Raw genomic sequence first — 11,748 nt, 5'->3', positions numbered from 1 at the left:
CCAGTGCTTCTTGAGTTAGTAATAAAGGAGTAACTGGTAAACTTATGAGAACTATTCAAGTGAACTGAAAAGTGAGTGTGATAAAGCAGAAGTAAGATTGCCTGGGGTTGGGAGGAGCAGAAACAGTATTCATGGGAACATAAACTTTCTCCCAGGTGTTTGCTATTAAGGGGAAGGAGGTAAGTTAAGAAAAAGCTACCAGACAGGACGGAGTAAATGAAAATGGAAAAACAATTTAAAGACAGAAACAGAGCTTTGAGGACAGCTATAGAATAAAACTCCAAAGCAATGGATGTCTGTGGCATAGACATTAGAACAGGTATGGAGGAGAAGAGGAAGGAAAAGGCAAGCTCTTTTAGAAAGCATCACACAAATATGTCATAAGATTAAGTAAATCTTTCTAATCAGTTTTCAGATTCCAGAGCTCAAAGTGGGATCCTGAACGATGTCAACACTCCCCATCCAGGCAGCCCCCAATAGCAGCACTTCAATGACCCCCACCTTTCTGCTGGTAGGCATGCCAGGCCTGGCTGCTGTACCCTCCTGGTGGACGATACTCCTCATCACTGTCTACCTTCTCTCTGTTTTGGGCAACAGTACTATCCTCTGGATCATTGCCATAGAGCCCACCTTGCACCGTCCAATGTACTTCTTCCTCTTCCTGCTTAGTGTGTCTGATGTTGGCTTGGCCACAGCCCTGATGCCCACGCTGCTGGGTCTTGCCCTTGCTGATGCTCATGCTGTCCCTGCCTCAGCCTGCCTCCTGCAGATGTTCTGTGTCCATGTCTTTTCTGTCATGGAGTCCTCTGTCTTGCTCGCCATGGCCTTAGATCGGGCACTGGCCATCTGCCGTCCTCTCCACTACCCAACACTTCTCACCAATGATGTCATTAGCAAGATTAGCCTTACCATTGCTTTCCGATGCCTGGGTCTCCATCTGCCCCTACCATTCCTCTTGGCCCAAATGCCCTATTGCCACCCACAGGTCCTGACCCATTCCTATTGCTTGCACCCAGATATGGCCCGATTGGCCTGCCCAGGAGCTTGGGGTGCAGTCTATAGCCTCTTTGTGGTCCTGTCAGCCATGGGATTGGACCCGCTGCTTATTTTCTTTTCTTATGGCTTAATTGGCAGGGTATTGCAAGGTTTGGGATCAAGTGAGGATCGCTGGAAGGCTGGCCAAACCTGTGCTGCCCACCTCTCTGCTGTGCTCCTCTTCTATGTGCCCATGATCCTCCTGGCACTCATTGACCGTCTTAGGATGCCAGTCCCTCAGTCTGCCCATACACTTCTCTCCTATGTCCACTTCCTGCTTCCTCCACTGATAAACCCTATTCTGTATAGTGTCAAGATGAAGGAGATTAGAGAGAGAATACTCAAGAGATTGCAACCCAGGAAGGTAGGTTGCGCTCAGTGAGAATGATGTGCCTCCACATTTGGTGGCTCAAGGCTACCTGATACAAAGGTTTCCATAGCTGAAATGGTCTTCCAGGTACACATAAGCACATGAACATGAATGGATATGCCTATTTCTAAATGTGTGCCCATGTATATTTATGAAACCTTATGAACACTAGAGAATGGAAGGTCTATCCACTGTTACACTACAAATTAATGGCATTGAAGGGACCAGAATCTAGGTCTTGTCACAACCATCCAAGTATATCTGTTGTTGTTTTGTTTGTTTTTTGTTAATTTCTACACTACATCTATATCCTAATAACTGAGGAAACTGAAGGAGTAAAGCAGTTACATGGGAAAAAAAGAAGACAGAACCATTCTACTCAACTAGATGAAGGACCTTCAACTAGCTTTGGGCCATCATAAAAGAGTAGAGATTTCTTACTTATCCTAGGGATTGGGTGAAAGGGGAGGGCACAAGTAAGTATTTCATTTAGGATTTTCACGCCAAGATATATGCTATACAACTCTGATAAGATCAGGAAAAAAAGAGGGGAAGTAAACTTCTTAACTCATCACTTAATTCAAAATGTTGGTATAATTTTTTAATGTATATGCATATTTGTGATTAAAATTTCAAATAATTCAGAAAAAGGTAAAACTTACCTTAAATTTTGTTATCCAAATGTAACCATAATTCATTTTTTAGTGAACACTAGTAAATGTAAAGTTTTATATAAATGGAGTCTTACACATAGTAGATAAAACTGTTGGTCTTAATTCCTAGTATTAGTATTATATATCCACACCTACATCATCGAGGTCATAGTGGGCATATTGTACTTACCTTCACTTCACTTTTTCTTTGAGCTTGGATGCATGACTTACTCTAATCAACATAGTCCATATGACTTATTTTGGTCAGTAGGATATTAGTGGATGTGATAAGAGCAGGGGCCCAAGTGGGATTTTTTCAGTGGGATTTCTTCCTTTACTATGAATAATGTTTAGCTCTGGTAGTCACTGTTTCTTCTACCTGGTCCCCAGTATGAGATACATGGGGCAAACATAGAGCTTGAAGCCAACCCTAGATGGCTGGAGACCTGAAGCAGAGCCATCAAGTCAAAACAGTCACAATCAAGAGGACTTTTGTCAACCTGATAATCAGCAAGCATTACAATAAAGTCTGTAGTTGTAAGCAACTAAGATTTGTGGTTGCACGTTGAAAAAATGAACAAACAGTACAATTACAATTTTATTCTATAAATATGGTTAATTTCCTAATGATGTTTTCTTTATGTTCTTACAATTACTAACATACATGTATGAGGCACTTGCTTTGTTTATAGCACAAAAGTTGAATAACATTCTGCATGCCTTTCTGTATCTTGTCTTTCTTATGGTAGCAATCCCTCAAAGTAAATATGGATTCTTTCAAGGACTACATAATATTCCTTGGCACAGATGGACTGCAAGTAACTGAACTATTTCCTAGTAATGGATGTTCGAGTTGTCTTCAGTATTATGGCACTCTAAACAATGTTGTAATAAACATCCTCATGCAGCTGTCCATGTGCACTTCTGCTTTTACTTCTATAAGACTGATCTCTTGATCATCACTGCTGGTTTCAAAAGGTTGTACATTTTTTATTTTCAATATATATTGGTGGGTCCCTGCCCCCAAAAGCTATATTAATTTAAATATCTACCCTATGTAGAAGTGTGTCTTTTTCTTGCATATCCACTAAAATTCGCTGTTACCACCATTCTTAAATTTTCAATTTTATTACTGAGAATTATCACATTTACCTTTATGTTGAATTTCCCCAATTGTAAGAATGACTATCTTTCACATGTCTATTGATTATTTTGTTACCTCTATGAATACTCTCTTCAAATAACATTCATCCATTTTTCTATTGTATTGTTCATGTTTTAGATATAAATTTGCAAGAGATCCTAGTTTTATGCCTTTACCAATATAGTATTACATTTTTAATAAAAGCATTAGTTTTAATTAGATTTATTTCCATGTAGTTTTCTAGTGTATGATTTAAGTGTATAACAACTGTTATTATTTATAAAATATTTCCTCATTTCTGTTTCCACATACATATTACTAGAAAGAGAAAAACATTTTTATCTTGAATTATATGTACTTTACCAACTATCATATGCACTATGGTACTATGGTAGCTTTTTATTTTACTTTGGGCATTTTATTTGTATAGAGCATATATATGTAAAAATAGATGATTGGTAACTTTTCTCCAAAATTCTTGCACATTATTTCCATTCATTTGATTGAATTCACTAGATCTCCAATCCATTATGAAAGATTAAGAGTGAAAGTGAACATTCAAATCTTGTTTCTCATTTTAATGGACATGGCATTAATGTTTCACCTGTTAGAAAACTGATTGGCTTCTAGATGGGTAAATGTTATAACATTTAAATTGTTCATTTACATTTCATTTTCATTTTTAATAAGTGTACTTAATGAATTCTGCCAAATGTTTTTTCATAATCCATTAATATAATTTTCTGCTTTAATGTGTTGAAAAATTTTCTGACATTGAAATATTTTTCTCTTGTGTTTATAAAAGGACCCATATTAAATGAAAAGTAACAAACTGAATTAACTTAGTCACCAAACAAGAACACACAATGATATTTTGGTATACATTCCAGGAATGCAGAAATTGTTATCTACTCATATTATGTCAAGTTTCTCTGCAAGATATATTATATATTCTCTTATTAAACTAATTAAATAAGTGTAAATGTCTACTTCACAAATGAAAATACTGAGGCTGAGAATTTAAGAATACCCCAAGTCTCTAAAATTAAAGATGCAATATTTATTTTGAGATTTGCCTTAATCTAAAACAAATATTTTGAAATTGTTGAACAGAGAAACAGCCTGGTTTTGAGGCAATGTTTTTAATCAGTGATGAGGTCTCGAAGAAGCCCTGCTTTCCCCAAGTCTACCTTTTCCTTCTCCCTGATACACCCACTTCCAGTTTTCCATGTATTTATTGAGAGTAGAACCATGTGAACATAGACTTAGGAGCCCCTCAGGCCAGGGTTTGAATTCTCAGCCCACTATTTCTTGTGTTAACTTCGCATCAGTTGCTCCCAAATAGGTATAATGAGGATAACATGAATCATGTCCCTGTATCACAGTGTCTGAACATAAGCGGTGTTTGATAAACTGATTTGGAATTCATAATAAAATTAAAGTAACAATATTTAAATGTTGTATGCATATTACATTTGAATTAAAACTTTATAGCAGGAAGGTTCTTTAAGCTTCTACCACTTCATCTTATAGACAGAAAATGACAACTTGGGACCTGATAATCATTTTTGAGTGGACATTTGTAAATCAATAGTAGATGAACTAAGCCTGGCACCGCCAACTGCCTCTCTCTGTTTATTACTTCACCATATTTGGGGAGCAAAGAACTCTCTTTCACAGCAGAGCCTCAACTGCTCTCTCCTGGTTCTCACTCTTTCCTCCTGGTCACTGAACACATCCATCAACCCTGTCAAAGCCTTCTTGTCTAGTAGTTGTTATTAACACTGCTGACCCAGCAGGAGGCACTGTTCTCTCTCTCTCTCTCTCTCTCTCTCTCTCTCTCTCTCTCCCTCCCTCCCTCTCCCTCTCTCCCTCCCTCTCCCTCTCCCTCTCCCTCTCCCTCTCCCTCTTTCTCTCTCCAAATCACTCCACATCAACTTGACCGATAGATTTGAGGAAAAGCATTTTTTCTCCTCTAACAGCACAAGTATTGGCAAGAACATTTCCAAATGTAAATAAAATGTAACAGTGATACATGGCTGTTGAATGAAACTGTAGACCAGGTAAAGTTCTGCCAAACCCATTTCTCTGGTTGCTCTCATTGCTAAAGAAAACTCTCCAGTGTGTGAATGTGTGAGTGTGTGTGTGTGTGTGTGTGTGTGTGTGTGTGTGTGTTAGAGAGAGAGAGATGAAGAATTCATAACAGGAATCATTAGTTTAAATACCTAGAAGAGAGAAGTGATAAAAGAAATTAGTGGATCAAGTACACACTCAGTCTGTGAGTTGTGAGGACTGTGTTAAGGGGCTAGCTACTTCTCAGTGGATTCCTACTGAGTGTAGGCCTAGTATTGCCATATTTTCTCACTTTTTTTAAATACTTTCTGTTCATTGACCTTAGAGAGAGAAAGGGAAAGGGAGAAAGAGATAGAAACATCGATAAGAGAGAACATCGATTGGCTGCCTCCTGTATGCCCCCACTGGGCACCAGGCCCACAACCCAGGCATGTGCCCTGACCGGGAATCGAACTAGCAACCTCCTGGTGCATGGGTCGACACTCAACCAGTGAGCCACACAGGCCAGGCTATTTTCTCACTTTTAAGATAATTTGCAAATCTGTATTTTTATATGAAATCATCTAAACACTATTTGCCCAGACAGTCCTACCTGAAGACCATATCTGGATTTTGTACTTGTTTTTTTTTAATATGTTTTTATTGATTTTTTTAAGTAGAGAGGAAGAGAGAGAGAGCTAGAAACATCGATATGAGAGAGAAACATAGATCAGCTGCCTCCAGCACACGCCTCACTGGGAACTGAGTCTGAAACTCAGGCATGTGCCCCTCCTGGGAATTGAACCGGGAACTCTCAGTCCATGGGTGGACACTCAATTCACTGAGCCACACCAGCTGGCAGGATTTTGTACCTTTTAAAACCAAATTTATTAATTCATACAATGCAGAAGAAGGAATTATTTTTACATTTCAAAGTACATATGAAACATATCATAAACCGTAATATATAGAAAGTAATTTTTTCAAAACCACACAACCAGGAAATGGCAGAATTGAGACCAGAGAACTTGTTTTCCAGCTGAATCCCTAGTTTGTCTACTCATTTTGCCTCCTCCCTGGCAAGAAAGACGAAGTTATTACAGCAGATAGTTTAAAGGGCATCTGATGGCGTCTTTTTACTCATTCTTCTGTGGGTTGGCTTCTAAATCCTCAGTCTGGAGCTACATTATATCTTAATCCTGGACTCTGATCTCCGAAATAAGGATGGCATAGTCCTGCTGGCTCCTAGAGTGTTTTTACTGACCCCTTCTCATTAGGAGGTCCATGAAATGCTTTAGTCTGGCTCTATTTAAATGCGAGGAGGAGACAGGTGGGACCAGGGAGCTTCCAGTATTAAAATTGCACTTGGCCACAGAGGTGCAGATTCTGGGTTGTGATTTGGAATTTATTACCTAATAGTATTATGGGCTACCCCAAATTCAGAACCCCTTCCCAAAAAGATCCCTTACATTCCCTATCAATGTTAACTTCCTGGCAAGAGGTGCAGAGACTGGAGAGTGGAGCCTAGATGATGATTGGCCTGACTCACCCCCGCATCCCTTCCCCAGCAAAACCTGAGGAACTTGCATGACATGCTAAAGGCCCCTCAGTACTATGGGTCAGTTTTCTCTTTTCACAGAAGTAATGAAGAGACTTTTAAGGTTGAATAAAGCACAGCCCTTCCTTTGTAGATCAGAATGTCATCAGTGAGAGAGACATATGCATGATGTTGGAGATGCCTATGGGTCTCCATCCACTGTGCCCCTACCTTTACTAAAAATACTGCCAAATGCCTATTCCCACCTATAAGTTCCTCCTACAATTTTCCCCAAAATTGGCTTCAGCAAAAGACACAATCTCTAGGTTCCCCCTATCACATTGCCCCAGAAAAGTATTTTTTAAACATTAATGTATAGCCCGGCCAGTGTGGTTCAGCTGGTTGAGCGTTGTCCCATGCACCAGGAGGTCACTGATTTGATTCCCAGTCAGGGCATATGCCATGCTTGCAGGCTCAATCCCCATCAGGGGGTGTGCAGGAGGCAGCTGATGAATGTTTCTCTCTCATTGGTGTTGCTATCTTTCTCTCCCTCTCCCTTTTTCTCTGAAATCAATAAAACAAATATTTTTTTTTAAATCTTTATTGTTGGATGTAAAATGTATTACAGATGTACCACATTTTTCCCCAATTGACCCCCTCCTCCTCACTCCTGCCCCCCTCCCACCTTTTTCCACACTATTGTCTGTGTCCATTGGTTATGCATATAAGTTCTTTGGTTTATTTCTTCCCACCCACCCCCAACCCCTTTCCCTTTGAGGTTTGTCAGTCTAGCAATGTATTTGTGCTTCTTAATCCCTTCACCTTTTTCACCCATTCCCCCAACCCCCCTCCCAACCGGCAACCAACAAAATGTTCTCTGTATCTATGAGAATGTTTCTGTTCTACCTGTTCATTTTGATTGTAGATTCCATTGTTGATAGATATGTATTCATTGCCATTTTGTTTGTTCATACATTTTATCTTTTTCTTCAAAAAGACCCTTCATCATTTCATATAATAACGGTTTGGTAGTGATGAACTCCTTTAACTTTTTCTTGTCTGGGAAAGTTTTTATATGTCCATCGATTCTAAATGACAGCTTTGCAGGATAGAGTAATCTTGGTTGTAGGTTCTTGGTTTTCATCACTCTGAATATTTCTTGCCACTCCCTTAAGGCCTGCAAAGTTTCTTTTGAGAAATCAGCTGACAGCCTAATGGGAACTCCCTTGTAGGTAACTAGCTGCCTTTCTCTTGTTGCTTTTAAGATACTCTCTTTGTCTTGAACCTTTTGCATTTTGATGATGATGTGTCTTGGTGTGGGCCTTTTGGGGTTCATCTTGTTTGGGACTCTCTGTGCTTCCTGGACTTGTATGTCTGTTTCCTTCACCAAGTAGGAAAGTTTTCTGCCATTATTGTTTCAAACAGGTTTTCGATTTCTTGTTCTCGCTCTTCTCCTTCTGGCACCCCCAAGATGCGAATGTTGGCACGCTTGAAGTTGTCCCAGAGGCTCCTTGCACTATGCTCATGTTTTTGGATTCTTTTTTCTTTTTGCTGTTCTGATTGGGCATTTTTTGCTTCCTTATATTCCAAATCAATGGTTTGCTCCTTGGATTTACATACTCTATTATTGAAGCTGTGTAAATTATTCTTTATTTCAGTTAATGCCTCCTTCAATTCTAACTGTGTATCCATGATTTCTAACTGGTCCTTTTTTATGCTCTTGAGGCCCTCCTTAAGTTCACTGAGGTTCTCACTAAGTTCATTGAGCATCCTTATAAGCAGTATTTTGAACTCAGTATCTGTTAGGTTGCTTATCTCCATTTCGCTTAGTTCTTTTCTTGGGGTTTTGTTCTGTTCTTTCATTTGGGACCTGTTTCTTTGTCTCCTCATTTTGCCTGCCTCCCTGTGTTTGTTTCAGTGTATTACTTAATGAGAGGTATGGAGCTCACTGACACCAGATGCTGCTTGTTTGAAAGAATTTAGGGAACACCTGAAGCAGAAGCCAAGACAGGCCAATCCTATGGTTAAGCGAGTGGCAACAGCTTGGGTGGGCTTGAAAGTAGGGCGGGGCAGGGTCTCAGGGAGTCAACAGGGCAGGGCTACCAGTGTGAGCCAGGTTGCTGGAGCCCCAGATATGGCTTCTGTCTGCAGCCCCCCGGGAAGGGCTCACCAAAGGAACAAAGGTCTCTTACAGCACGTTTGTCCCCGAGAAAGCCCCCTCTCCAGCCCTCGCTTCAATGCCAAACAGCTCAGTTCTTCCCTGTATGTCTTTGGCGCCCATGGAGCTGCTTCCCCTCCAAGCTTAGAGGGAGAGAGTCTGATAAGTCCGTGCGCAGGCCCTTTAGGGAGCTGCCTGGGGCTCCAGCCACTTTGGCCTCCCTGAGCCTCAGTTCCTGCTGGTTTTTCCAGCCAGAAGTTATGGGGACTTCTCTTCCTGGCACTGGAACCCTGAGCAGGGCACCTGGTGTGGGACGGGGACCCCTCAGTCCTCAGGAAGGACCTTCCCAGCCACGGGAGCCTCCTGATTTTTATCCACCACACTTGGGTGTGGGACCAGCCCATCGAGCTGCCGCTGCCACCGCCCCGCCCCTCGCGCCTCCGCCCCTCCTACCAGTCTGGATGTGGCTGCTGCTTTAATTTCATAGTTGTAGGACTTCCATTCAGCTTAATTTCAGGCGGTTTTGAATGATGGTTGTTCTGTAGTTTAGTTGTAACTTTGATGTGGTTGTGGGAGGATGCGATACCGCGTTTACCTACGCCGCCATCTTGACCGGAAGTCCCCAAAACAAATATTTTTAAACAAACAAAAAAACATTAATGTATACACCAATTATCTAGGATCTTGCTAAAATGCAGCTTCTGACTGAATAGGCTGTCAGGGCATGAGCTCCTGTCATTCTAAATACCTTCCAGGTGATGCAAGAAAGAAAGCATACTTAGATAAACTTAGATAATTGTGAAAAGGTTTGGTGTAAATTACAATGAGGAATCAAATAGGGGGAGATAAATAAGAAGATGCTAAATGGTTTCAGAACATTGCAATTACAGTTCAAGGCCCCTCTTCCTAGCTCCTCCTTAGAAGCTTCTCTGAATTCTCACTCCTCACTCTTTAACTGAGGATAGACGTCACCAAACCCTCAAACAGCAGCAGGGTTACTACCTACTTCATGAAATAAATACCTTTTCTTCATTAAAAGCAGAAAAGCTGTGTTGTATTAGATTCCAGATAGGAATTGATTGATTACTTAACTAATTAATTAGTGCAACTTAAGGACTTTGAAGTCAATAGAAACATCTCCTACTTAGAAGATATGTGGTCTTACTCCTAAGATTTCCTGCATAAAAATGGAAACTTCCACCCTTGTCCCATTATTTAGACTTTAGACCCAGTTTTTCCAGGACCTCCCCTTTAATCTGTCAAGTTTTTACACAATTCACAATGGGATTCATCAAGGGTGGTACCAGCAAGAACGCATCAGCTATAAGAATCATAGCCAGAGGGGACTTATGAATGGCAAAGCGATGCATGATGGCCAAGGTGATGATAGGCACAGCATAGATGTGGGACACATGAGTGCTTTAAGCCGCTGTCCATGAGATGCAATACCCAATACTGTCTTCAGGATGAACACGTAGGAAACAGCAATGAACACACTGTCTGACATTGCGCAGAGTACAACAAACAGACCATAGTAAAAGTTAACCCTATTGTCAGAGCAGGACAGTTTCATGACATCCTGGTGGAAGCAGTAGGAGTGTGATAAGAGATATTTATTACAGTATCTGAGTCTCTTTAAAGTGAAAGGAAAAGGAAGAACTAGGAGAATGCTTTTAATAGCAAATACCAGCCCAATTTGCAAAACTCTGGAGCTGGTAAGAATGGAGCTATATCTCAGAGGGTTGCAAATGGCTATATAGAAATCAAAGGACATGATCAGGAGCACCAAGGACTCCATGTTTGTGAATCCATAGATGAAAAACTCCTGGGCAAAGCAGGCATCAGCAGAAATCTCCATGGAATTGAACAAGAAGGTCTTCGGCATGGTGGGAAGAAAGGAGAAAGACAGGCCCAGGTAAGATAGAGCCAGCATGGACAGAAAATAGTACATGGGCTCCTGCAGAGAAGGCTTTGTCTTGATGACAAATAGGATGGTACAGTTGCCCAGGGTGGCCAAGAGGTAGATGAGGCAGATATGGATGGAGATCCAAAAGTGTACATGCTCAAGCCTTGGGATCCCAATCAATAGAAACGCTGAGATTTCAACTTCTGAGGTATTAAGAGGAGTCATCATAAATAGTCTCTTTTTTGTATGCTCCTGATAGATAATAACATCAACAACAAACAGAAATTATCTTAGTTGCCTTTATTAATCCCAACTAAGTTCAGTTGTCAGTTAAATTAATATAGCTCATCCTTAGGGGTCAAGAAATAATGGAACATACCTTTTTCTATATAAAAAAAAAAAAAAAATGTGGTGTAGTCTGGCCGGTGTGGCTTAGTAGGTTGAGCATCGACCCAAGCACAGAGAGGTTGCCAGTTCAATTCCCGGTCAGGGCATATGTCTATGTTGTGGGCCAGGTCCCCAGTGGGGGGCATGCTGAAGCCAATTGATGTTCTCTCTCATCAATGTTTCCATCTCTCTCTCCCTCTCTCTTCCTCTCTCTCTAAACTCAATAAAGAAAAAAAAATTATTTAAAAAAATATGGTGTAGATTTAAACAAGTTTTTTTGATATTCATTTAAGAACCTTATACTCTTTAAGTCTAACTTTATACCCTGATATACTTCTAAACAGCTCTACAACTTGGAAGTAACATGGTGTTTTAATAACCTTTTCAAAAAACCACCAATTTTTGAGATTTATTCATCAACAAAACTAAATTGGAATATATGGCAATCAGGAAAAGCTCTAATGTTATTGATATGGTCAACAGTCATGTGCTCATAAAAACCACAG

The 11,748-nt window shown here is 40.4% G+C and overlaps 1 protein-coding gene and 1 pseudogene across 1 annotated transcript; one reads left to right on the top strand and one right to left on the bottom strand.

The window, feature by feature from the left end:
* Positions 1–376: 376 nt before the first annotated feature.
* Positions 377–1,452, top strand: LOC118628931 (olfactory receptor 51S1). The gene has a single exon (XM_036259953.1). It carries the CDS (start codon positions 446–448, stop codon positions 1,415–1,417), a length of 972 nt encoding a protein of 323 aa, XP_036115846.1. The 5' UTR covers positions 377–445; the 3' UTR covers positions 1,418–1,452.
* Positions 1,453–10,160: 8,708 nt separating this feature from the next.
* Positions 10,161–11,083, bottom strand: LOC118629001 (annotated as a pseudogene).
* Between the last annotated feature and the right edge of the window lie 665 nt (positions 11,084–11,748).

Source organism: Molossus molossus, unplaced genomic scaffold, assembly GCF_014108415.1.
Source record: "Molossus molossus isolate mMolMol1 unplaced genomic scaffold, mMolMol1.p scaffold_m16_p_13, whole genome shotgun sequence".
Lineage (NCBI taxonomy): Eukaryota > Metazoa > Chordata > Mammalia > Chiroptera > Molossidae > Molossus > Molossus molossus.
The sequence above is the reverse complement of the archived record's forward strand: the minus strand, read 5'-3'. Positions and strand labels throughout refer to the sequence as shown.